Source organism: Hemiscyllium ocellatum, chromosome 31 (assembly GCF_020745735.1).
Source record: "Hemiscyllium ocellatum isolate sHemOce1 chromosome 31, sHemOce1.pat.X.cur, whole genome shotgun sequence".
Lineage (NCBI taxonomy): Eukaryota > Metazoa > Chordata > Chondrichthyes > Orectolobiformes > Hemiscylliidae > Hemiscyllium > Hemiscyllium ocellatum.
Genome location: NC_083431.1, coordinates 45,554,816 through 45,581,640, shown reverse-complemented (window position 1 = coordinate 45,581,640; position 26,825 = coordinate 45,554,816). Strand labels below are relative to the sequence as shown.

Genomic DNA, 26,825 nt, shown 5'->3' with positions numbered 1-26,825 from the left:
GTATACATGAGGAGCAGTGGTCGGCACAACATCGTGGGCTGAAGGGCCTGTTCTGTGCTGTACTGTTCTATGTTCTGTGTTCTATTACTTCCTTGTCAATTTTGAACTCTTCTGACTGAGTTTCCTTTTCTTCCACCTGGGTCTGGGTGACATCTGCTTTCTTGGTAAAGATTGATGTAAAATGGTAACCAGACCGCTCCTTTTACTGCTCTTTACTTCCTGTTTAATGTGCCTGTAGAAGACGATGGGACTCCCTTTGTTTCCTGCCAGTCTGTTCTCAGCTTACCTCTTTCTTTCTCTTTGCTTTACCATCCTTTTTCAGAAAGGGGTGTCACGGGTTTAGTATTAGCTGCACTACGCGGAGAAGCTATTGTCCTGAACAGTATCTAAAATGGCAAACCAGTCCTCCAATGGGGCTCCAGAGACTTCTGAATTTACCTGCCTGATTCCCTGGATTTGCCAGGCAGTTGCCCATTCCTCACCTACCTGCAGTGTGATTACCTCCCTGACAAATGTATCTTCTATCCACAGGCCAGGTATTGTCCCGGCAGTAGGAAGGAGACCGTTACAGAGCAACAGCCAGTTCTATTTCGATGGCATGGTGCTCATACTGTGATGTGATTGGACAGTGACCCTCGCTGCTAGATATGTGGCAAAATGTGAAGTGTGGCATTTATTCACACTACACCCTGTCATCTCATTTTGTGTCATTCCTAAATCATAATCCTGAACACTGAAATGAGTTTGCAGTATAATTAATCAGAACTCTTTTTCTACCTGTCAGCTTGGAGGAAGATTTCATCATGTGGCGTGAGCAATTCTGGCCAGCAGTGTGTGAGTATTTTGGAGTTGAAGCCACTGGTGACGATTCCAGGTCAGTGCCATGTTTAAACAACAAAGGTCATTGTATAGATCCTGGGTAAATTCTTTGATCTGTGTCTCACTGTATAAAGAGCTGGGCAGTGGACAATAGAACGGAACTGATTCTAGTCATCGGGGGCCAAGAGTCTTACACTTGCAACTCGTTAACGTTGAAAGTCAGCTTACTTCAGTGTTATACATTAGAGCTTTTCATAATTTTGACCAGTGGTATGCATGGAATTGCTATAATACCGTGGATTTAACCAATTTCCGATATTTCATTTACATATACTGCGTGAACAATGTAGTTCAATCAGTGTTAACAGAGGGGTTGGGAGGAATGTCTGCAACGTACAATAAAACCAATCCAAAAAGCCATCAGTTGCTTTTTTGGTCACAGATTGTCACTGAACTTTCTGCTGTGGGGGCTTGAAATTGCTATCTAAATGATTTTGATAACCAAGACTGGTTTATCTTGTCAAGTATAGGGGTTGTTCGTGCTTTGTTGATGCAGTTTAAAGGTAACGTTGCATCTACTGCTTTGCAGCATCCGTCAATATGAGCTGGTGGTGCATAACGACATTAACATGAATAAAGTCTATACTGGAGAGATGGGACGTCTGAAAGCTTATGAAACTCAGAAACCGTAAGTGAATTTTTACAGTTGTCTTTGAATTGTCATTGCTTGTATTGCAGTAACCGCTGACTCTACGTCTGAATAGTTTAACAAGCAGAAATCTTAATTTCAGTGCTATAAATTGAAGGAGCTTTGTATTCTCCTGTCACTGCACTTATTCCACTTGTTATCTATTATCTAACCCATTTATTGAAACTGGCTAGCTTATTTAGCACAGAAATGCAGTCATCTCGTGTCTAAATTTTGCAACATAGTCAATGCTATAATCATTTTGTGAAGATAAGGATCCTCAAATGTGCTTTTATCTTTCTGGAAAGAGGATTGTAATTCCTTTTTGTGAAATCATTAAGTTAACTCACTACTTGGAAACCTGCCAAACAGCTGCGTAACTGGTTGATTCATACTCTGTGTTTGTGCAACTACTTACTTCCCTGTGTCCTACTTCCAAGGTAAATGACACTTCTCAGGAAACAGTTGCAAGCTAAAGCTTTTCCCCACAACCGCCTGCAAAATACTTCAATAAAGTGACTGAACTTTTTCCTTACTTAGTAAAATCCCAGAACAGTTAACAACAGGATGAGACTTTAACAAGTTGTTACAGATTCTTCCCAGCACAGATAGTTTGCTATTTGATTGCTTCTGAACTGTCCAAAACTAGTGAAAAATTAGCTCAAGGATCTTAGAATTCTCAACAGCAGAGTTGGAAGGGGAAGTGCTGAATTTCTGCACCCTTTTTTTGGGGTGCGCTAATTTTCACCACCTCTGCTCATCTCAAAACATATTGTTCCAAGATAGTAAGTTACATTAAAGTCTAATTATACATGTCCTGACATGCCCTGTCAGTTTTGAGAACAAAAGATTTCTGCTCTGTTTCTAATTTGTTTGATGATCTTTGCCTAATATTGTAATCAAACTTTTATTTCCACAGAATAAATACAAGCTTTTTTATGAAAATTTGCTTAACAACATTTGCCCATAACCTGTGTTGATTCCTGGGTGCAGTAATGTCTTAATTCTAAATTTTCATTCTCCGTGACCTTGCCCTTTCCTTTCTCCATGATGTCTTTGCGCCCTTCAATTCTCAAATCTCTGCACACTATACAAAAGTAAAATGAAAGAACTCACTGTCATGTGTTGCTTCAGGAGAAAGCAATGATGCTGTGAGGTAGCACAGTGGCTCAGTGGTTAGTACTGCTGCCTCACAGCGCCAGGGACCCAGGTTCGATTCCAGCTGCGGGCTATTACCTGCATGGAGTTTGCACATTCTCCCTGTGTCTGTGTGGGTTTCCTCTGGGTGCTCTGGATTCCACACACAATCCAAACTGTGCAGGTTAGGTGAATTGGCTATGGTATTCAGGGATGTGTAGATTAGGTGCATTAGTCAGGGGTAAAGGTAGAGGAATGGGTCTGGGTGGTTTACTCTTTGGAAGGTCGGTGTGGACTTGTTGGGCTGAAGGGATTCTGTAATTCTATGACTTCGGTAATGGTGTAATGAACACATGAGGGCCAAAGAAATAGAATGATACAGGACATGGTGGGAGGAATCGATTAGACTGAGATCAGGGTGAATCTAGATTAGAGTGGTGCTGGAAAAGCACAGCAGATCAGGCAGCATCCGAGGAACAGGAACATTGACGTTCCTGATGAAGGGCTTTTGCCCAAAACATCTATTTTCCTGCTCCTTGGAAGCTGCCTGACCTGCTGTGCTTTTCCAGCACCACTTCAATCTAGACTCTGGTTTCCAACGTCTGCAGTCCTCACTTTTGCCCTGAGATCAGGCTGAGTTGAGCTTATGGTCAGTTTGAAAATTCTATGTAATTCTACCTATGCCTTATAACACTTAGGCCTACAGTACGTTTAATTTACAAAGCAGTTAATTTCCCTTGTGTTCACTGCAACAATGCTGTTTGTCTTCATAGAACATCTAACGCATCCTGTTTAGGGCTACTGTACAGACTGGTAAATTGATCTCTGCTCATTTCATTAAATAGTTGCTACAGCATTTCTGAATGAAGGGGTAGCAAGGTCAGTTCACTATGGCCTGGCCTACCTCCGAATATTACATTTTAAAATGAATGTGCATTACAATATCCTTTTCCCAAAGTTAATAGACCTGATTGGTGCATTCTGTGGGAGTGAAAGGACCACTCTTATTTAAGTCATGATGAACCATTCACCAGGCAATTTTCAGAACTATTTAATGGCAACTTTATTGACCTAATCACATCCAAGCTAATCATGGCACTCCACCTTAATGTCACGTGTGCCAGGAAAATCTGAGTAATTCCTGTCCCACATGCCTAACCTGTTAATACCAACCATTGTATAAGAAGGTGGATAGAGACAGGGTTGTTGACCGAATGGACAAGAAACCATGATTGTGAGACACTCTGTCTTTAGCAGAATAGGGGTGTGGGAAACAGGAGAATGGGCTGCATGATGGGGGCAGGTAAGAACAGTCCAGTCAAAACATCTTGAAATTTCAGTACCTTTTAAGTTGAGTTGCCCATGGACAAGATAAAACTCAGAGGAATTTGAAGTTAGCCCAGTAAAAAAGTAAAAATTAGTGGGATCATTGCTAATTTCTGGCACAAATTGGACAATTATTTCAAAGCACTGGTTTCCTTCTGTGATGTATAATCCCAAGATCCATAGTAAGGGATATACTACCAAGTTTGGAATGGTCACAGAAGGTTCACACCTGAAATGTCAATTTCCCTTCTTCTCTGATGCTTGACCTGCTGTGTTTTTTCCAGCTCCACTCTATCCTCTTTAAAAAGAAAAAATATCAGGAAATGTGGGCTGGAATTTGAGATATTGAACTTTAAAGGGTTTTGGAGTATTGGAAGATTAGGTGAGTGTATGGTGAGCTTATTCCTGACCGAGTAAAATGAGTTGGCTTCCAAAATCCATCTCCCCAGGCCTTCAGTTTTGTTGTCCTCCGACACCAGTATTGAGCAGTGCTATCTTTGTTCGATATGAGCACCACTCTGATGGTCAAACCTAATGTTGTTTCCAACTCAGGCCTTATGATGCAAAGAATCCCTTTTTGGCATCTGTGACAGTGAACCGGAAACTGAACAAAGGAGGAGAACGGCACCTAATGCATCTCGAGCTGGACATCACCAGTTCAAAGATTAGGTAAAGAATTCAGGACTTTTGGTTTGTTTTTAATGGGACACTGGTTTCTTCAAATAGTTAAATATGAATCAATCTCATACGTAGGGGGGAGTAATCTGTTTTGTATTTCAGTCATAAGGTAGAGAGGAGTATTTAAGAAAAAAGATCTGGACTTTAAACAGAGGCTGATTAATATTCTGAAATATTGTTTTTCCAAAGTAACTACAAAGAACACCATGAGGAATATGACTTCAAGCATATTTAACCTAAACTGAATTAATGACTTGAAGAGTACACAGAGATCAGAACTAATTTCTTCACATCAGTGAATCCAAGGTTATAGGAACAAGGCAGGAAAGTGGAATTGTGGATTATTGGATCAGCTGCGATAAGCCAAGTGGCCCACTTTGACACTCAAGTCTTATGGTCTTACATAACTGTTCAAAACTTTCCAATTAATTTATGTTTAAAATTATGGAATCATCAACAGTATACAGGGGAACCTCAATTATCCGAATTTGATGGGTGGGCACTATTTTATTCGGTTAATCGATTAAATGCCTTTCCTGTAGGACTCTGAGTTTTTAAAGTCTGCTCCCCGTTCAGGAGACTGCAGCAGCGCGCAGGTCCCTGTCCAACACTGCCCCCACCCCTAACACTGACTCCGCTCCCATGCAACACTGTTTCTTTCTCTCCCCCTCCCCATACCAACCTCCGTGCAACACTGCCCCCTCTCCAGGCAGCTGGACTAGACACCAACAACAAGTCTGCAATTTCCTTTGTGGGGTAAATCTCCAAACAGCACACATGCGTGTACACACACACTTTTTTACTGCACCTTTTTGACAGGTTCAATCTTTGCCCTGTACAGGACAATGTTGGTCAGATTATCTGGGAAAGGTAGGGGAGTTTAAGGTACCCCCCCCCCGTGTTGCACTCCAGGGAAAGTGTGGGGAGAGAGAGAGGGAGAGTAGTCAGTCATTTGGAGACAGTGACTGTTTAATTACTATAAACAAAAGACGCGAACTCTGTTGGAAACCCATCTTTGTACTGTTTCCATCAGGACCTCATGATCTCCTTTGGATAATCCGATTTTCAGATAATCGCGTTTCCTCTGTATTTGAGTGTTATCAAGTGTAATGCGAGTCTATTCAGTAGCAGTCAAACTGGATTAAGGAGTTGAAGTTTATAATAGAACAACTTCCTTGTCTTTTCCATGGTGTTGGGAGTGACAGAGGAGTGGGTCATGATGTTGTGAAGGCATTTTCCCATGCAATTGCAGAGGTTGTAACACCTGTCCCTTTACCTCCTCTCGGTCCAAGGCCCCAAACTCTTGTTCCAGGTGAAGCAGCATTTTACTTGTACAGCTTTCAGTCTAGTCTACTGTATTCGCTGCTCACCGCGCCCCCTCCTCTACATCCAGTGCAGACTGGGTGAAGGTTTTGTGGAACACCCCCTCCCTTTGCAAGAATGCTCCTGACCTTCCAGCCACATCCTATTTTAACTTGCCACCTTGCTGTCCTGCAAACATTTGGAACCTAGGCCTGCTATTCCAGCAGTGTCCTAATTGAAGCTAGATTAATGAGCATTTTACAGCCTTCAGGACTCAACATTGAATTCAGCACATACGGACGATAAACTGATGCCATTTTGTTTTCCAGCCTCCAGCCATCACCTCCTCCACTATGTTTATTGCATAGGTTTTCTCTCACCACAGGCATACATATAAACTGTTCAATGGAACTGAGAACTCAAACTTCAATTGAGGAGAGGAAAATCTAAAGAGGATAGACAGTGGTACACAGGGAAGCTTGCCGTGAAGATCATGTCAGTGGATGAATGAGGAGTTGAGGCAGTGTCTTGGCTAATTTTGCCATATGGGAATGTGAGAGCATGAGCGATCTGATTTTTTTTTATTATGGCTAGTTAAAGAGGTGGTAATGCACAGGACCAACTGGTTTAAAACCCTTATCTGGTGTCTTTTATTCCCCCTTTTCCGTTGCAGGTATGAAAGTGGAGATCACGTGGCTGTGTTCCCCACAAATGATTTGACAATCGTTAGTGAGATTGGCAAAATATTAAACGCAGACCTGGATGTAATATTTTCCTTAAAAAATCTTGATGGTGAGTAATGAATGAACATCCACATACAATAAAGGGTGTGAGTAGGAAAAACAAAATAATATTTGGTGTTGAATGGACTGTTAAACACTTAGATACCAGCATGCTTTACTATGAATATGTTCAATGATGCAGAAGGGGCTGTGATTCCATTCTGAAGTTTTTCCCCCACTGATGGTTAAAGGAGAATCCAAGGCCTTTGCTTGGGGCAGATTGTTATTCACAAAATGAAGCATTACTGATCATATCTCCTCAGCTGTTGTCGGTAGATGTCTGTTAGTGTTGAAGTGAGGCCTGTTCTGGTGTAGTGGTAGTGTTCCTGCCTCTGGGCCAAAGGATCTGGCTTCATCTCCCATACTGTGACAGTGCATCATAATGTGTCCAAACAGGCTGATCGCTGGTAATAATGATGTGCTGAAGTAACCTGGGCCCCTCGCTTGTTTAACTTCAATTGATGTCATTTACAAATTCTCAGATCTGTGTACGTTATTGTAATTTAGTTAAGAGGCTACTAATTTAATAATCGCGCCACCAGTGGAAACATGAGAGAATTTAAAAATGAATTACTGTGAAGTTTACTCCATTGCTATGAGCAGTGTTTCTTTTTAACGGCATTGGCATTTATGAATCCCATTTCCTTGAGCTTCCAACATTTTATTTTTCATTTTGTAATTACCCGAGAAAGGTCTGTTCTCAATTGTGCTTAAATATAAACCGTTTGAAGTAAGCTGTCAAGAGTTCACAAGGCAAGCGACCCTGTCATCAATCTGTTCAAAATTACTGAAATCAGTGCTTCCAGCCACCATAAGAGGTTCTTAAAGTCTTTCTCTGGGAATCTGTTTAGACACTTGACTATATAAACAAACATTGTGCAGCCTGGTGCTTGGCTAATGCTGATTAGGGTAGGTTAGATTAGGGTGAGCTTTGATAAAATAAAGAGATGCACGCAACTTATCCTCAATTTGGAGAAGTGTAATAACTTACCTACAAGTGGGACTTGTTTTTTTGGTTTGAGATCAGTTATCTTTCAAGTGCTTCATGTGCATATCATTATTTCATTACCATTACAATGGAAGTGCTGAACAAGTGCACATTTGTGTGTCATTAATTTCCCTTTATTGTGTTTGTATGCTTCTAGAGGAGTCCAATAAGAAGCACCCATTCCCTTGTCCAACTACATACCGAACAGCTTTGTCACATTATCTAGATATCACCAATCCTCCACGCACTAATGTTCTCTATGAACTGGCCCAGTATGCGTCGGATCCCAAAGAGCAAGAATTTCTTCGTAAAATGGCTTCATCCTCCCCCGAAGGCAAGGTAAAAGACACCAGTGTTTATTGCGAGCCCTGTAACATGAATCCTGCACGACACTATGTGACCATCCACAATGTGATCTATTTGTACCTTCTCTCCTGTGCATTACTTCTCTGGCGCGAGCTTTTTCATTTTATTCAGCACTGTAAAAATTTGCCTTCGATCTAGCCCTCAGAATCTGGAATTTCCTCCTAACCTTCTTTGCCTCATTATCCCTCTCTCCTCCTTTATCTTGTTGAAACCTATCCCTTTGGCCAATTTAGGATAACCTATATTTAGAGGTAGCTTCATGTCTTTTTTTCCTGTTATTGGTTCTGTCAAGCCTCCTGATGTTTTGGGATGTTAAAGTTGTTATGTATGTACATTCATCGCTCGAATACCACTTCTATTCTCTTGTGGCTTGCTCTTGCCTAGAGACTAGGTTGAACTTTATTAAATAAATGCATATTCAATACCAATTGGTAGGATTATTTTCTGTGGGGTCAGTAAATTGTGGAGAATTTTATTGCGTACATGTTCACAGTCTAGCACAGCAAGTGCATTGAGTATAGGAGTTGGGAGTTCATGTTGCGGCTGTACAGGACGTCAAATAGGCCACTTTTAAAATACTGTGTTCAATTCTGGTCTCCCTGCTATGAAGGATGCTGTGAAACTTGAAAGGGTTCAGAAAAGACTTATAAAGATATTGCTGAGGTTGGAGGGTTTGAGCAAAAGAGATAGGCTGAATAGATTACATTAGATTTCCTACAGTGTAGAAACATTTCCCAACAAGTCCACACTGACCTTCCAAAGAGTAACCCACCCAGACCCATTTCTCTCTGACTGATGCACCTAACACTATGGATAATTTAGCCTGGCCAATTAATCTGACCTGCGAATCTTTGGATTGTGGGAGGAAACCGGAGCACCCAGAGGAAACCACACAGACACGGAGAGAATGTGCAAACTCCACATAGACTGTTGCCCAAGGCTGGAATCGAACCTGGGACCCTGATGCTGAGAGGCAGCAGTGCTAACCACTGACACACAGCGCTGCCCTAGGCTGAGGTTCTTTTCCCTGGAATGTAGGAGGCTGAAGGGTGATCTGATAGAGGTTTATAAAATCGTGAGGGGCATGGATTGGGTAAATAGACAAAGTCTTTTCCCTGGCTAGGGGAGGCCAAAACTGAAGAGCATAGGTTTAATGTGAGAGGGGACATATTTAAAAGGGACCTAAGGGACAACATTTTCATGCAGAGGGTGGTGTGGGTATGGAATGAGCTGCCAGAGGAAGTGGTGGAGGCTGAGTAAAATTACAACATTTAAAAGACATCTGAATGGGTACATGAATAGGAAGGGTTTAGAGGGATACGGGCCAAATGCTGGCAAATGGGACTGGATTATTTTGGGATATCTGTTTGGCGTGGATGAGTTGGATTGAAGGATCTGTGCTGTACAGCTCTATGACTGTAAGAGGCCACAGAGTTTTTTTCCTGACTCCTTTTGAACATTTGTGCAGTGTGGTGTGCCTATGGTATAATCTGCTGTCCCACAAGACAGCGGGGTGCACATGCTGATAACTGCTTCATAGAATAGCTTCCAGATGGTGAAAGTGAGGTGATCACTTCAACCTTTTTATAGTAAGGATGTCTCTATGTTGTTTCAGTCGCAATACCTCAGGTGGGTGGTGGAAGACAGGAGGAACATTCTGGCCATCTTAGAAGATTTGCAGTCTCTCCGTCCACCTATCGATCATCTGTGTGAGCTGTTGCCACGTTTACAGGCTCGATATTATTCTATCGCTTCATCTTCAAAGGTGAGACTTATTGAGAAGCACTGCCAAATAAATACTATTCATGCAAGTAATGTAACCACTTGCAACATGATCTTAACCATAATATAAGTAAACACACACATCATTTTAATTTCTGATCGAAAATTCTGCCAAATATATATTGTGATTTGTGCTTTAACTGATGAATTGCTATTCTGTGGTCTGGTCATCTGTGTCAGAGTGAAATTTGACCATTTTTTTAATGGGAACAATGCATGATACCACTAGATCTCCAGGGACAGATGACAAGTTGAGCCCCTATTCTGCAATGCTATTGGTATCAGCTTGTATGTATTTAGTTCATCAGTTTGTCCTACAAAACATAAGCTTGTTGCAAGATAAAGCAAAAACAAAAGGGGAAAGGTCACCAGACCTGAAACACTTCTTCTGTTCATAGATGCTGCCAGACCTACTGAGCTTTTCCAGCAACCTCTGGTTTTGTTTCTGATTTATAGCATCCACCGTTCTTTTGGTTTTTAATTGAAGATAAAACAGTTCAGCTTTGCCTGCCTCTTTGAGGATGAGTTGTGTGCATCCTTTTGATATCCATCTTTAGGCTCTCAGGAGAGAGGGGTGAGGAGCTGTGGAAGGGAAATCCCAGCAGCCTGCAAGCTTTAGCCTTAACTGTGCCACTCAGAATAGGACAAGGAATCCGAATCCATTAACTCTCCTATAGCTGTGTTAGCATGCACAGCAATAGTATGACTTGAGGTAAAATATAACTACAGTCTCCTATCTGAGCTCCAGTATTGGATCTGGTTGAGAGTTACAGAAACAAATAAACTACCTTAGGTACAAATATTTCTGTCAAAAGAATTCTGAGAGAGATCACTGTTTTATGAAAACATGTCTGTAAAGAAACATTAATTGGCGGTGATTTAGTATTGCAGCTTCGTAACGTGTATTTTTTGCCGTTTAGGTTCATACTGATTCCGTTCATATCTGTGCGGTTGTAGTGGAGTACCTGTCTAAAGCAGGCCGCATCAACAGGGGCGTAGCAACTACCTGGCTGCATAATAAAATACCAACCGATAATGATCACAAACCCATTGTCCCAATGTACGTGCGGAAGTCTCAGTTCAGGCTGCCTTACAAACCCAGTACACCGATCCTCATGATCGGACCTGGCACCGGCATCGCTCCCTTTGTTGGCTTTATTCAGGAACGGGCTTGGCTGAAGCAACAAGGTAGAAGAACAAAATAATGCTTCCAAGGTTAACTGTGCCTTTTCCGTTTTGATGCCTCTGTTTAGACTCTATGTATTGATCTTGATATTTCTGAAGGAGCAGAATTAGGCCATTTGGCCCTATCAGTCTGCTCCACCATTAATCATGGCTGATATGTTTCTCAAGCCCACTCTCCTGCCCTCTCCCTGTAGACATTGGTCCACTCACCACTCAAGAACCTACCTATCTCTGTCTTAAATACACTCAATGACTTGGCTTCCACAGCTCTCTGCAGCAATGAGTTCCACAGAATCACCAGCCTGTGGCTGAAGAAATTCCCCATCCTCCTAGTTCTCAAGGATCATCCCTTCACTCTGAGGCTGTGCCCTTGGTCCTATTTCTCCTACTCATGGTAACATCTTCTCCACGTCCACTCTGTCCGGGTCCCTCAGTACTCTGTAAGTTCCCTTTCTACTTCTCTTGAAACCTTGCTTTAAAATTTTCCCTTTTTCTCTACCTTTACATACAGAGTTCTAGTTCTATCACCGTTAATGTATAGTCTATTTCCTGCAAGGTATGACTATGGAACATTCTAGAGGTTCATTTTCATTTTAAGACCTTAGCACCACGCATTTGTAACACTGTAATTTTTGAATATATTATTTTTTGATTTTAAGCAGCATAGCCTTAGCTGGGTGCCAATTCTAAAATTGGCGCAGATGACTTAGACTGAGGGTGAGTTGCATAATCAAAGTGGCTATCCTTGGTTCAAATATGGACAATACATGGTCAGTAATGGGGTTGTTCGGAATTCCTGCACTCAGGAAAATCCTAAGGTCCAGACTTGGACTGCTAAGTGGCAGGTAACTTTAGTGCCGCCCAAGTGTCAGGCAATGGCCATGTCAGACCATGGCAGAGTCCCATCATCTCCCTTGACAGCAGCTCTGTATTTCCCCATGAGCTGCACATACACAGTGGCTGTAAGAGTGTCCCAGAGTTCTGCTGCGAGTCACTCCCCTCCCCTCTCCTGAAAGTTGTTCAACCATCTTCAAGCCATACATCAGATGTGTGATGGAGTACCCTCCATTTGCCCAGCTGTGTGCAGTCCCAGCTCCATTCCGTCCAGAACTAAATGGCCTGCTTGATGGCCACTCCATCCAGTGCCCCAAGGTGTTTGCTTCCTTAATCTTCAATGCACAGGGGCAGTAGCATGCAGGTACTTTGTCACCTAGAAACTAGTACACCTCCATTTCTGGGCTGTAGTAAAATGTGTAATCCCTCCCAAACAGCACTATAGCTGTGCTTGTACTGCATGGGCTGTTGCATTTCCCAAAGGTGCCTCACTGCTTCTTTGAGGGCCATAGGAACTGAGATGAACTCTTCGGGGGGGTTTAAACTAATTTGGCAGGGGGATGGGACCCGGACTTGTTGTCCAGCAAGTAAGCTAGCTGTGTTTCAGGATGTCCAAGAATGTAGGGAGGCTGTGGAGAAGGTAGCACTGACAGGGAATACTTGCGGACACAGAGATGGGCTCAAGTGCGTATACTTCAACGCAAGAAGTATTAGAAATAAGGTGGGTGAACTTAAGGCATGGATCGGTACCTGGGACTACGATGTTGTGGCCATCACGGAAACGTGGATAGATGAGGGACAGGAATGGTTGTTGGAGGTTCCTGGTTACAGATGTTTCAGTAAGATTAGGGAGGGTGGTAAAAAAGGAGGGGGGGTGGCATTGCTAATTAGAAATGGTATAACGGCTGCAGAAAGGAAGTTTGAGGGGTATCTGCCTTTGGAGGTAGTATGGGCTGAAGTCAGAAATAGGAAAGGTGCAGTCACCTTGTTGGGTGTTTACTATAGGCCCCCAATAGCAGCAGAGATGTGGAGGAACAGATTGGGAAACAGATTTTGGAAAGGTGCAGAAGCCACAGGGTCGTAGTCATGGGCGACTTCAACTTCCCAAATATTGATTGGAAGCTCTTTAAATCAAGTAGATTGGATGGGGCGGTGTTTGTGCAGCATGTCCAGGAAGCTTTTCTAACTCAGTATGTAGATTGTCCAACCAGAGGGGAGGCCATATTGGATTTGGTACTCGGTAATGAGCCGGGACAAGTGATGGGCTTGTTAGTGGGTGAACATTTTGGTGATGGTGACCACAATTCTGTGACTTTCACCTTGGTCATGGAGAGAGATAGGTGCGCACAACAGGGTAGATTTTACAATTGGGGGAAGGGATTTGAGGAGCATAAGTTGGAAGCATAGGCTGTCAGGGAAGGATGTGGTGGAAATGTGGAACTTTTTCAAGGAGCAGATACGACGCGTCCTTGATATGTATGTACCTATCAGGCAGGAAAGAAATGGTCATGTGAGGGAGCCTTGGTTGACGAGGGAGGTTGAATGTCTAGTAAAGAGGAAGAAGGAGGCTTACATAAGGTTGAGGAAACAGGGTTCAGACAGAGCAGTGGAGGGATACAGGATAGCCAGAAGGGACCTGAAGAAAGGGATTAGGAGAGCTAAGAGGGCATGAAAAATCCTTGGCGGATAGGATCAAGGCATTTTATGCGTATGTGAAACGGACTGGTAAGCTAGAAGAGATACTTGTTAGGAAGGAAGATGTGTTGGACATTTTGAACAACTTGAGGATAGACAAGTCTCCCGGGCCTGACGGGATATATCCTAGGATTATGTGGGAAGCAAGAGAGGAAATTGCAGTACCGTTGGCAATGATCTTTTCGTCTTCACTGTCAACGGGGGTGGTACCAGGGGACTGGAGAGTAGCGAATGTTGTGCCCCTGTTCAAAAAAGGGAATAGGGATAACCCCAGGAATTACAGGCCAGTTAGTCTTACTTTTGTGGTAGGCAAAGTAATGGAAAGGGTACTGAGGGATAGGATTTATTAGTATCTGGAAAGACGCTGCTTGATTAGGGACAGCCAGCACGGATTTGTGAAGGGTAGGTCTTGCCTTACAAGTCTTATTGAATTCTTTGAGGAGGTGACCAAGCATGTGGATGAGGGTAGAGCAGTGGATGTAGTGTAAATGGATTTTAGTAAGGCATTTGATAAGGTTCCCCATGGTAGGCTTATGCGGAAAGTCAGGAGGCATGGGATAGAGGGAAACTTGGCCAATTGGATTGAAAACTGGCTAACCGGTCAAAGTCAGAGAGTGGTGGTAGATGGTAAATATTCAGCCTGGAGCCCAGTTACAAGTGGAGTTCCGCAGGGATCAGTTCTGGGTCCTCTGCTGTTTGTAATTTTTATTAATGACTTGGATGAGGGAGTCGAAGGGTGGGTCAGTAAATTTGCAGATGATACGAAGATTGGTGGAGTTGTGGACAGTGAGGTGGGCTGTTGTCGGCTGCGAAGGGACTTAGATATGATGCAGAGCTGGGCTGAGGAGTGACAGATGGAGTTCAACCCTGCCAAGTGTGAGGTCGTCCATTTTGGAAGAACAAATAAGAATGCGGAATACAGGGTTAACGGTAGGGTTCTTAGTCAGGTGGAGGAACAGAGGGATCTTGGGGTCTATGTACATAGATCTTTGAAAGTTGCCACTCAGGCGGATAGAGCTTGTAAGAAGGCCTATGGTGTATTAGCGTTCATTAGCAGAGGGATTGAATTCAAGAGTCGTGAAGTGATGTTGCAGCTGTACAGGACTTTGGTTAGGCCACATTTGGAGTACTGTGTGCAGTTCTGGTCGCCTCACTTTAGGAAAGATGTGGCAGCTTTGGAGAGGGTGCAGAGAAGATTTACCAGGATGTTGCCTGGAGTGGAGAATAGGTCGTACGAGGGCAGGTTGAGAGTTCTCGGCCTTTTCTCGTTGGAACGGCGAAGGATGAGGGGTGACTTGATAGAGGTTTATAAGATGATCAGAGGAATAGATAGAGTAGACAGTCAGAAACTTTCCCCGGGTACAACAGAGTGTTACAAGGGGACATAAATTTAAGGTGAAGGGTGGAAGTTATAGGGGAGATGTCAGGGGTGGGTTCTTTACCCAGAGAGTGGTGGGGGCATGGAATGCGCTGCCCATGGCAGTGGTAGAGTCAGAATCATTGACGACCTTTAAGCGGCAATTGGATAGGTACATGGATGGGTGCTTAATCTAGGATAGATGTTCGGCACAACATCGTGGGCTGAAAGGCCTGTTCTGTGCTGTATTGTTCTATGTTCTATGTTCTATGATAAATGGTGTTCCTTCCTTCACTGTGTACCCATTATCTTTCATTGATTGTGCACTGAGAAAGTTCTGCATGGTTACTTTAACATCCAGACTCCTGAAGGACAGGCTCATTGGTGTAAATCCATCCATTAGAAAGCAGCTGAACTGAGACAAGATCCCTAGGGCACTGGTGTTCTTTAGCACTCCTGGCTTCCTGGATCCAGTGCTGTTTTATTTACTTATGCCTCTGCGAAAACAGGTGGCTTTACCAAGCCCGTTGTGCTACAGATGAACATCTGAATGGCCAAAGCTATAAACAGTTCCCACCAGTTTTGAAATTTTGCGTTAGACAAAGACACCATCCAGGGTTTGAATTCTGGTTCAGGATTTTAAAATTGCGACAAAAATGAAAAATGTTTTTTACGAATTGGCTAACTGAATTACAAGTGATTCTTATTTAATATTAAATTTAGCAGTAGAAGGCCTCTCACCGTCTTGAATCAAGAGTAGCCACTATCTTATAGAGCAACAGGATTCCACAACACACTATACCCTATTGCATTTCCCTGCCTGGGCCTCCATCCTGCAGACACTAATGGGATGAATAACTGCTGGAGAAATGGGGAATCCTAAATGTTACCCCATGGAAAAGGAGCGTTCTACCCTTTAATTCTGCATCCATTCCTTTTTTTTTTGAATCTATCTAGTCAAATAGCACAATCCTAATCTATAATCGCCTGTTTTGTCATGCTTTGTCAATATAATTTCCTGACTACAGCAGATGCTTTTCCACACCCAAATTATCCTAAAACAATGAAACGCCTTGCCCTCCACATTCTGCCTTTCCTCCTATCATCAGGCTTTCAAAGATATATTTGGTGTTTCTTGCTGATCAGCCTTTGTAGCTCCATAAAATGAGACTTGTCCCTTCACTCACAATTCTAACCATGAAGTATTGTTTGATGAAAAAGGCATCCCTTTCTACGGCTTGATTTTCCCCACCCATAAAAATCCCAAACTGACTCTTGCCTTACAATGTATTCACACTGAGGCGAATGTGCTCAAGCAGTAAGAGACTATTGCACTTTCTTTGACAGGGAAGGAAGTTGGAGAGACTGTGCTGTATTATGGCTGTCGCCATCAGAATGAGGATTATCTATATCAGGAAGAGCTGGAGCAGTATCAGAAAGCTGATGTCCTTACTCAGCTTAACGTAGCGTTCTCCAGAGACCAGGCAGAGAAGGTGAGCCCTGATATATGCTCTACCTCTTTCTTTCTCTCCTCTCTCCCACCTCAAGACAAACCCTGATGTTACGTGGTGATAATTGGATACGTCCCACACTGATGGCACTTTTGAAAAGTGACTATTTTGAATTTACATTGAAGAGATAAAGGGGGTACAAATTCATGGTTTTTAGGAAATTTTGAAGTATTTCAGCTCTAACTGAAATACCTGACCAGTGTTTGGACGATAATGAGTAAAGTTTAATCTGTGAGGTTGTACTAACTATCTTGGGGATTTGTGCTGTCTCTGCACGGTATCTGATGTCATCATCACCCCAGTGCAGATTGTTCAGTTAAAAAAGAATGAAGTGGTAGTCTGCTAAATCTATCAGCTCTCCCTTTTGATGAATTCTTTATCTATCTCCATTAAATTGATTGAGAGTTGAAAAGTCAGTGGATGCTACTTATAGCTGAAACGTTTGACTGATCCAATCTTGTTTTCAACAAATTTGCATTCAACTTTGGGATATCATTTAGTTGGGGCAATTGGATCTGACCACCAAGCCCCTGGAGCTATTGAGTAGAGCCTCAGCAATTGGTGTAATTATCTGCACTTGGCTTTCAACTGGTATTGGAAAAGCTAGTCTCACTAAAGGTGACAATAAAACTAGAATTAGTTGCCATAAAAACCAGTCTGATTCCCTGAATCCTTTATGGAAGGGATCTGATGTGATCTATCTGGTGGTCTTGTGACTCCTGGCCCACAGCAATGTCATTGACTCTCGACTGTGCTGTGAAATTGCTTAGCATGCAAGTCCATTCAAGGGATGGGCAACAAATGCTGGTGTTGCGAGTGACTCCCAGCTCTCAAGATAATTTATTTTTTAAAAATAAAGCAGTCCCCAACTTCGTAAATGCTGGAAACTCTGGACCAGATAAAGTGAGGAGGTTTGGATGAACAGGTCAGTCAGTGTAGTGGTCTGATTGGGAAAGCAGGTCCTGAGGAAGGTGCCCTTCTCTTCCCCCGCCCACCTGTGCTGACTACGCTGCAATGGCTTCCACCCCCCCCCCCCCCCCAATCAAAATGGCAACCGGGCATTCATTGACCAATTGGGATGAGGGTGGGCAGGCTGCCCATGGCCTCCCCCCACCCTCTGTAAAATTTTAGATAGATTGGGTTAGAAGACTATCTGAGGAGTGCTATAGCCTTCCTGCCTATGCCCCTACCTGGTGGAGCTGTCAAATTCTTCCCTTGTCAATAGGGTTTTTGAAAGTCATTTGGAATTTCACTGCCAGAGCAGGAGAGGCCATCATGCTGAAGCAATTGAATGTATGGGTCAGGACACCCCATCCTGAGCACTGGATTCCATTCTGGGAATAAGGAAAAATCTCACTTTCTGGAAGTGGGGGAGAGAAAGGTTTCAAGGAAAGTCGCACAGTGCCTGATGGCAGTGCTGTAGTGCCAAGTCCAAAAAAACCAGGCTATTGATTCAGGGGCAAATTAACAGGATATTTGCATGAATTCTGAGCATTATCCTTTATTAAAAATGGGGATACAAGGGTTTATTTGATGGGGAGGTGGTGGTTGGTGGGGTGATGGTGATCGTTGAACAGAAATTATGCAAAAACAAGTCCAAGATTGATGATAGGAAGCAGTTCATCTCACAGTCTGGCTTGTAGCTTTCTTATTCATTTAAGACCCTCCTTTAAACTGACTACTTGACCAAGTTCTTAATTCATCTTAATATCTCTTTTGACTTAATGTCAGATTGTATTTAATGAAGCTCCAATCAAATGTTCTGAAATGTTTTTCACCTTTTGAATATGGGTTAGGAATGAGTCCAGATGAGCAAGTGGCAGCAGTAAGTTGAATAATTTTGTAGCCTGCTATCAGACGTTCAGTGGGTTTTTAAACAGAGCAATGGGATGTGATTTCAGGTAATTATTTTTTTTTCCCCTCTGTCATGAACCCTTAGGTTTATGTCCAACATTTGCTGAAGAAAAATAAAGAACATGTGTGGAATCTAATCCATAAGGAGGGTGCCCATATCTACATCTGTGGGTAAGCACACATTTCAGACAGCATTTCAGATATGTTACACAGAACTGTATTGTTCATTTATCAGCTTCAGTTGAGAAATAGCGAATGTGTCAATTTCCACATGTTTGACTCCTCTGAAATGAAGAGTCAGGAGCTGGGAGATAAAAGCCTTGGAATGATCTTAAGTATGAGTCGGGGAGATAATGGCCTAGTGATATTAGCTGGACCCAGAGACCCAGGTAATGTTCTGGGGACCTGGACTCAAATCCTGTCCCAGCAGATGGTGGATTCAATTGAAAAAAATGTCTTTATCACCTCTGTGGTTTATAGACTCTTAATTAAAAACACTCATTGAACAGATTCAAGATAGAAATCAATAGATTCCTGGAAGCTGATTGCCTGAGGAGATATTGCAGAAAAGTGGCATTGTGGGGGCTCAGCAACAATCTAATTGAATATTGAAGAAAAGTGGATGGGCTGAGTCACCCCATGTTGCTATGCTCCATGTGATGGAATGGGATTGACTGGTTTGTTGTATGGAAAGCCAGCTTGAATCGGAGTGTCAAATGTCCTCCTGCATCATCATAGTCGTTTACTGCAAAATAATTATTCATGCTGATAGTTTCACTGCTAATTTTAATGTAGAGTCCAAACCATTAAGAGGAGCAAGAAATTTCTCTTGATAGCCTGGACAATAGTTATTCATGTCAGCATTATGGTCATTATTGTGATGCTGACTGTGGGGCCTCACTGTGTTCAAACTGGCTGCCTACGTTTCTCCATCACGACAATAACGACACTTCCAAAATAAAAGCTAATTGGGGAAGTGCTCTGCAAATTCCTGAGGGAGGTGGAAGGAGCTATATGAATACAAATTTGTGTTTTTATTTCCCAGTGACGCAAAGAACATGGCGAGAGATGTCCAGAATATGTTCTACACCATTGTCGCTGAACTGGGAGAAATGACCCACGAGCAGGCTGTTGATTATGTGAAGAAACTGATGACAAAAGGCCGCTACTCTTCTGATGTCTGGAGTTAAACTGGAAGTGGAGGCAGTATGCTCCAATGATGTATTATGCACCTATCTGTTCATTGGGTGAATCAACTATCAGCAACTCCCAGCTGATGACCTCTACCAGTCAATGCAAGAGATTTGTAATGTTAAAGAACGAGGCAATGATTCTTTTTATTTGAAAAAAAATTCTTAAAATGTCCTTTAACTGTTTATGGGAACTAATTTTGTGCTTTATTAAATACTCTCCTCCAGAATTGATACCAAAACTTTAGAAACTTTCCATTGCTGCCTTTTTAAAGTTACTCTGAATTCCAGAATCCTTTTTCGAGAGATTCCTTTACGATAGCAATTGCCTAGAAGGTCAGCTGCAACACACCGAATCGCTCAATTTATACCCAGCGCCTACTATTTATCTTGTAATTTTAAAAAAAAACCATTAACTATATTGCAGGAAAATATTGGGTTAGAACTTTGAAAACAACACCACCTTTTACATGGAACAATTTTGTGACCTAATCAATTGTTTTTGTTTTATGTAGCTCACAATTGCTGCCTTTATCACTTTTTGATTCACGAAGTCTCAGTTTTTGAGAGGAAAGCAGGGGGAATGGGTGAACGTTGGGTGAATGGTGTGGGTGAAGGTGTTGGGATTGCATTGAACTCTGAGCCTCCTCTATCCATTGAGTTCAGGACGCATGCAAAGCTTTTTAAACTCTTGCTTAAAAAAATCCTGTAAGATATTAAAATACACTGTACTTTGATCTAGAGATTTTCTACCTAACTTCTAACTTACAAACAGGGATGTGAAATTGTTGCCTCTGATGAGCCATTTACTATGGAGTTTTCTCTGTGACTTGATAAGAAGTTGGAATCTTGTCATCTTGGCTTAAGCTAACAACTTTTATGAAGCAAGGGTTTTTACATTAAACAGTAGCAAGCTCTGCATCAAAGGCAATATGTGATCTGAAATGTTAACTGGAGCGGCTGTACCATCCAGTCACCCGATGGCACGTATCAGCAGAAGCATAATTAGCTGTTCAGAATCTCTAAATATTAGTTTGCACTGTCAGCTTGACATGTTGATTAAAAAGGCGATTATGAGGCTGCATCATTTTATTAACAGAACTTGCATTCAGCATCATGGCACTGAAACAGAGACCTCTGACTGGTTTCACGGAGCACCTCTCCATCTCCTTGGTTAAGGAAAATAAAACTGGCAAAGCACAGCTACATCTCAAATCTGGCATTTTGGTTGTACGTGCAGTTTTGGTAAAGTTCTCCATCTGTAATCTGTCAAGAGTGCTGATGTTTTCAAAATACACTGTATTGTTATATTGCTACTCATACCAGGTACGTAATGCAACATTGGTGAACGCGTCAAGAAAGACAATAACTCGCACTTTGTTTTTAGCAATCGATTCCCAAAGTAAACAGGCAAGAAAATGCCCCATTTTAAATTCACCTTTTCCCCCTTATGTTCTGTAGCAGAGGGACAGACAGGTGACTTCTCTACCAGTACCATTGTCTCAGATATCCTGACAGCTGGTTCACATTGACAGAAATAACTGGTTTTCTCTCTCTGCTCTCACTTTGAATAGTGTCTCACCATTGCTCAACCCTTCTACCTATTCTGAACTTGCATTCATATGCGACATGATGACCTCATGTCCTGGTGGCTTTTATAATCTTTAAGTTTTATTCGTAAACCTCCACCCCAATAAGATCTCATTAGGTCCAAAAGTGAATGGATCCCCGAAGCTCTTCAAAAGCTAAGAGTGACGTTAATTTAACCAGAAAATGTAACTAATATTTCTTATTCAAGTAGCAGATGAAATCAGTGGGGAGGATGAATTGTGAAGGTAACTAGTGACTGAAGTAATAATTGTCAGTCACTGTTCCTGTAATTCAACAATGATTCAGAATCACTATGATCGATCAAGTAGGGATTTTACTACAAAAACTATGACTTTCATTGCAGAAAAAAACACTTTCTTTCAATATTTTAGAATCACTGGAGTTGTTTTTGCAATTTACTAATGTAACCCGGCCCCCTCAGCCGCGCGAACTGATATTTCCACCTAACTTCTGGCTGCTGGGCCTGGCCACCATGTTGCATCTCACAGTCCCTTTTGGAACTGATGCACAGTGACTCCTATCTGAAAGGGACTGTTGCTTCTGTGTAGCCTGCCTGTTCCCTGCACTGCATTTCCCTGATTCCTGTGTTAACTTAGGTTTATTGATGAATGTTTAATTTCTAAACATGCCCCAGTTTGTTCCAGCTGAGCACTTTACCATCCCTTGTATTACTAGCCTGTTTTATTTTAAATGTGAATCACTACGTGCAAACTTAAGCCGTTGCTTAATGGCAAAGGGGTTGCATGCTGTTTTTGTAGTTATTCTTTCATTCATGGGATGTGGTTTCACTGGCTTGGCCAGCATTTATTGCTCAAACCTAATTGCTCAGAGGGCAGTTAAGAGCTAACCACATTGCTGTGGAGTGGAGTCACATGTAGGCCAGATCAAGTAAAGATAGCAGATTTCCTTTTCTAAAGGACACTAGTGAACTGGATGGTTTTGGATTAAACAAAGTATTCATGTCTTCATTTGTCTTGCAATAACATCTATTATAGGTTAGGTATTGTAATGTGATTTGCATTAATGAATTTTTAAAAAGCTGCTTACATTGTATGCAGTAGCAGAATCTTACTCTCTGCACTTACTGACAATTCCATTAGATGTCTGGAAATACATTTGGATTCTGTCTGAGCTGCTGAGGGGGGAATGTTTCAAATTCAATAGCCATTTAGATAGAAAATGGTCAATAGAAGGTTATCTGTAAAAAGAAATGGCATGGGAAAGTGCAATTTTTAAATCTCTGGCTTTTGCCTAATTACAGGTAGTACACACAAAACTTTACAGTTTTATTTTGCAAGGAGAGAATTATCAGTTGTTTTTTTCAAAATCACAATGTAATGGATGCAATCACTTTCTGACCAGTTTCAATGAGAACGTGGCAGCTGAACAGGCCCAGGAATAAAAAGTGACAGCTGAATTCTGAGGAAATGGTAGTTTCACAGATCATGTTCAGTTCGAGCAAATTGAATTTGCAAAGAGAGCAGATTTCATTGTAATTTAAAACAGGTAGGTGGTGTTAGCAACACCTAGTCAGAGCAAAATTCAGTCTGTTTCCCGAGCAGACTGGCCCAGGTGAAGGTATTCATTCCTGCACTTTGAAGGGACTGTGCTTCTTCGTGGCTAGTAGGAATTGACAGGAATGTAGAAAGATGCAATAGGGATTGGAATTCAGCAGACCGGGATAATTAGTGCCAAGAGTTTTAAAACTTAAAGTCAAGTGAGTATTTTTAACAAAAGGACCAAAAGCCAAGTTACTGGAAACTTAAGAGTATGAACATATCAGAAGAAATAAATCCACCTGATCTGAACAAATTGGCAGGGAGGTATCTCCAGACATTTGGAGGGAAATTTGCCAACCTGTCTCATCTCAGTGAAAAGGTTTGTCCAAGTACAGGATGGAGCAAGTCTGTCATACCTATGCCAGTTGAGTTTGTTAAAATGGTCAACGGGGATAATTTAATCTTGACTGTAAAACGAGCAGTGGGATATGGCAGGAGTGCGATGCGTTCAGCAGCACTGTGATCGTGACTGCTCACAGGGGAAACTTACAGATAAACCATTCACCTTAAGTTTAACACAGATACATTCATATATATTTTTAAACTTTACTGTTTGAGTAGGTTGGATTGGTTCCTCTGCCTTAATTGAAAAAATGGGAATTGTAACAACCCAATGAATATTCATTCATAGAGTATCAGGGTCTACAACATTGGTTTAAATTAGGCCAGTCCTAAACTAAACTGGGAGATCCATGCACTCAGTGGATGGTCAAATTTGGGCTGTGTACCCTACAGCTCAGCCCTGTACTTCTGTGTGTACTTTTCTGTTAGTTTTAACTTTGTGCATCCTGTGATTAAGTAAGGGCTGCCTGGTAAGCTGCTGATCCTGACTGATTCACTCCGTAATCCCTGTGAAAAGGTCAGGGCTAGTTGCTCAGTTGGCAAACTTTCTGTAATGCAATGCAATACCAATTTGATTGACCAGGTGAGAGTCCCTAATGCATGTAACATTGCTGTTCCTTCCCCAAATTGAAAGGCATTGTACCAACTGAAAGCTCTGGGGAATCTGCACAAGGCCAGGCTGCTGTTAATTGCTACTTTCTTACAAGGATTCAGTGTGAATGCTATTTGCCTCAGTGTGCTGCCAATTGGAAGATGTATATATGTCAAATGCACTATTGTCTCAGTGGCCCTTATATGTCATGTGAAATTCTCTATTGCATTAATTGTTCTACAGAAAGATTCTAATTCATGTATAAAGCACCAAGAGTTTGTAATGAAGGTAGATTGCAATGTGATATGAAGTGAGGGAACATTCAGTTTGATATTACACAGGTGAGCCCATCTCAAATTTTCTAATCTGTTGGAAGGAATTACTAGTTTGTGCTTGATCTCGGTTTCCCTGGTTTAGTTTTCACTTGTCTGGTTCTGAATAGCCTAACAGTATCTTGTTCAATGTTGTACATCTATCATGTAATTTGTCTGTGACAACATTAAAAGCATTACAGAAATCCCAGACTTTATTATTGTTCTTTGGGGAAATCAGATGCTGTCATGTGTCTCACTGGCTCCTTTTGCCATTGTGCCTCTGTGGGTGTCTTGTTAAGACAGTATGTATTTGTAGTGTGGACTATACCATACAACCCAGGACCGTCAATCAGGAAATACCAGAGGGCATTTGGAACTGCAATGGAGCAAGTCAGTGTTAATAATCGTTCAAAAACCTGATGTTGCATGTTATGAGTAAGCTGACTTTAAGAATGTATCCTGCCCAGAACGATATAGGAGCAGAAATAGGCCATTCAGCCCATCAAGTTTGTTCTGGCATCCAATGAAATAATGGCTGATCTAATGGTCTTCCTACCTTATCTTCATAACCCTTCAGTCCTTTACTGATTAAAGATCTCTCAGACTGAAGTAAACATAACAATCTAATTGCTTGCCTTCTGCAGTAAAGAATTCCAAACATTCACTACACTCAGACAGAGATAAGCAATTTTTTTTTCTTAAATGGGTTACCCCTTACTTTAGAGATTGTGCCCTTTGTGTCCCCTTGTGAATGGTCCAGGACTGTATGTTTCAATAAACTCCCAACACATACACATCTAACCTACTCAACCTCTTCTCATCAGAAAACACATCTGTCCGTCCGTCCCTGGAGTCACCCTAGTTCACCTTCTGTGGTCTGCCCCCAATACCAATGTATCTTACTTAAACAAAGAGGAGAAAAAGCTGTTCGCAATATTCCAATGGGAGTCTGACCAGTGACTGATACAGTTTTAGCAAGACTTCCAATTTGTGCACTCCATTCTCTTTGAAATTAAGTCCAGTCATCTATTTGCTTCCCTTATTATCAATTGAACTTGGAATTTAGCTATTTGGGATTCCAGCACAAGGGCTGCCAAATCCCCATGTGCTACGGTTTTCTATAGTCCTTCCCGTGTTCAATAATATTCAGCTTTTCTTGCTGCCAAAGTGTATAACCTCACATTTTCCCATGTTATTTCTTCTCATTATATCCTATCTTCCAAACATTGCTTGCTTTATCTATATCTGTCTGTAACCTTTGTATCATTCTCATTATTTGCCTTCCTACCAACTTCTGTATTATCCATAAACTTGGCAATATTAATTCACTTTCCTTATCATTAATACACATTAAATAATTTGGCCTCATACTGATTCCTGATCCACCCTATTAGTTATGGGGTGTCATCCTGAAAAAGCCCCTCCCATCTTCTATTCACGCTAATATTTTACCTCCAACATAATGGGCTCTTAAGTGGTCTAATGTATGGTTGGTTAGCTCAGTTGGCTGGATAGCTGGTTTTCAAGGCAGAGTGATGCCATTCCTACACTGGCTGAGGTGAACGTGGACAGGTGGGGCAGGTCATGAGGGCAGTGCTGAGCTGGAAGGTTGGAACTGGGGTAAGGTGGGGGGAGGGGAAATGAAGCTAGTGAAATCCACATTGATGCCTTGGGGTTAGAAGGTCCTGAGGCAGAAAATGAGGCACTCTTCCTCCAGATGGCTGTGGTAAGAGAGTGGCAATGAGGAGGGCCAGAACTTGCATGTCCTCTGTAGAGGGAGAGTTGGTGTTCAGCCACAGGGTGGTGGGGTTGGTTGGTGTGGGGGTCCTGGAGATGTTCTCTGAAGCGCTCTGCAAGTAGGCATCAGGTCTCCCCAATGTAGAGGAGACTGCATCGGGAGCAACGGATACAGTAAATGAGATTGGTGAAAGTGCAGGTGAACCTTTGATGGATGTGGAAGGCTCCTTTGGGGCCTTGGATGGAGTTGAGGGGGGACGTGTGGGCACAGGTTTTGAAATTTCTGTGGTGGCAGGAGAAGGTGCCGGTAGGGGAGGGTGGGTTGACGGAGGGAGGAGGGGGAAAGGTGCGTGGACCTGACCAGGTAGCTGCAGAGGGAACGGTCTTTATGGAAAGCAGATAGAGGTGAGGAGGAAATATTTCTAGTGGTGGGATCTTACGCCTTTTGTCTGGAGGAAGTGGGAGGATTGGAAGGAGAAATTGTTAAAGGTAAGGACCAGTTCAGCCAAACAAATGAGTGTGTCGGTGGAAGGGTACTGTTGGGGACGTCGGGAGAGGGAGAAACGAAGGGCTTGGAAGCCCTGATCATAGCAGATGGAGGGATTGAATGTCCATGGTGAAGATGAGGCTCTGGGGGCTGGGGAAACTGAGGTCTTGGAGGAGGTGGAAGGCTTGGGTGGTGTTCTGAACGTATGTGGGGAGTTTCTGGACTAGGGGGATAGGACAGTATCGGGGTACGTGGAGATGAGTTCGATGTCTCAGCATGCTCCTGCCCCAATGGTTTGGCTGGGGTGGTCAGGCTTGTGGATCTTGGGTAGGAGGTAGAATCAGGTGGTGCGGGGTTCCCTGACTGAGGTTGGAAGCTGTGGATGGGAGATCTCCTGAGTTGATGAAGTTGTGTATGATCTAGGACATGATGATTTGGTGATGGGAGGGTGGGGTCATGGAGTGGGAGGGTAGGAGGAGGTGTCCTCGAGTTGGCGTCTGGCTCCAGCGGTGTAAAGGTCAGTGCGCCAGACTATCACTGCACCAGCCTATTTAGCCTCTCCCTATAGCTCAAACCCTCCCAACCCTGGCAACATCCTTGTAAATCTTTCACAACATCTTTCTGATAGCAGGGAGACCTACTGTGGGGATGGGGGTGGGGTAGATGTTTTCTTGTTGGGGTTAACTAAT

The 26,825-nt window shown here is 42.5% G+C and overlaps 1 protein-coding gene across 1 annotated transcript in view; it reads left to right on the top strand.

Annotated features, from left to right (window-relative positions):
- The window catches only part of LOC132830581 (NADPH--cytochrome P450 reductase-like), a 78,936-nt gene extending 54,821 nt beyond the window's left edge, over nucleotides 1-24,115 (top strand). Inside the window, exons 7-16 of the mRNA XM_060848412.1 lie at nucleotides 785-874; nucleotides 1,409-1,507; nucleotides 4,523-4,639; nucleotides 6,624-6,742; nucleotides 7,878-8,059; nucleotides 9,702-9,851; nucleotides 10,789-11,056; nucleotides 16,287-16,432; nucleotides 18,390-18,475; nucleotides 19,350-24,115. Coding sequence (XP_060704395.1) covers nucleotides 785-874; nucleotides 1,409-1,507; nucleotides 4,523-4,639; nucleotides 6,624-6,742; nucleotides 7,878-8,059; nucleotides 9,702-9,851; nucleotides 10,789-11,056; nucleotides 16,287-16,432; nucleotides 18,390-18,475; nucleotides 19,350-19,494 — 1,402 coding nt within the window. The 3' untranslated portion in view covers nucleotides 19,495-24,115. The remainder of the gene's footprint in view (nucleotides 1-784; nucleotides 875-1,408; nucleotides 1,508-4,522; nucleotides 4,640-6,623; nucleotides 6,743-7,877; nucleotides 8,060-9,701; nucleotides 9,852-10,788; nucleotides 11,057-16,286; nucleotides 16,433-18,389; nucleotides 18,476-19,349) is intronic.
- Nucleotides 24,116-26,825: the final 2,710 nt, after the last annotated feature.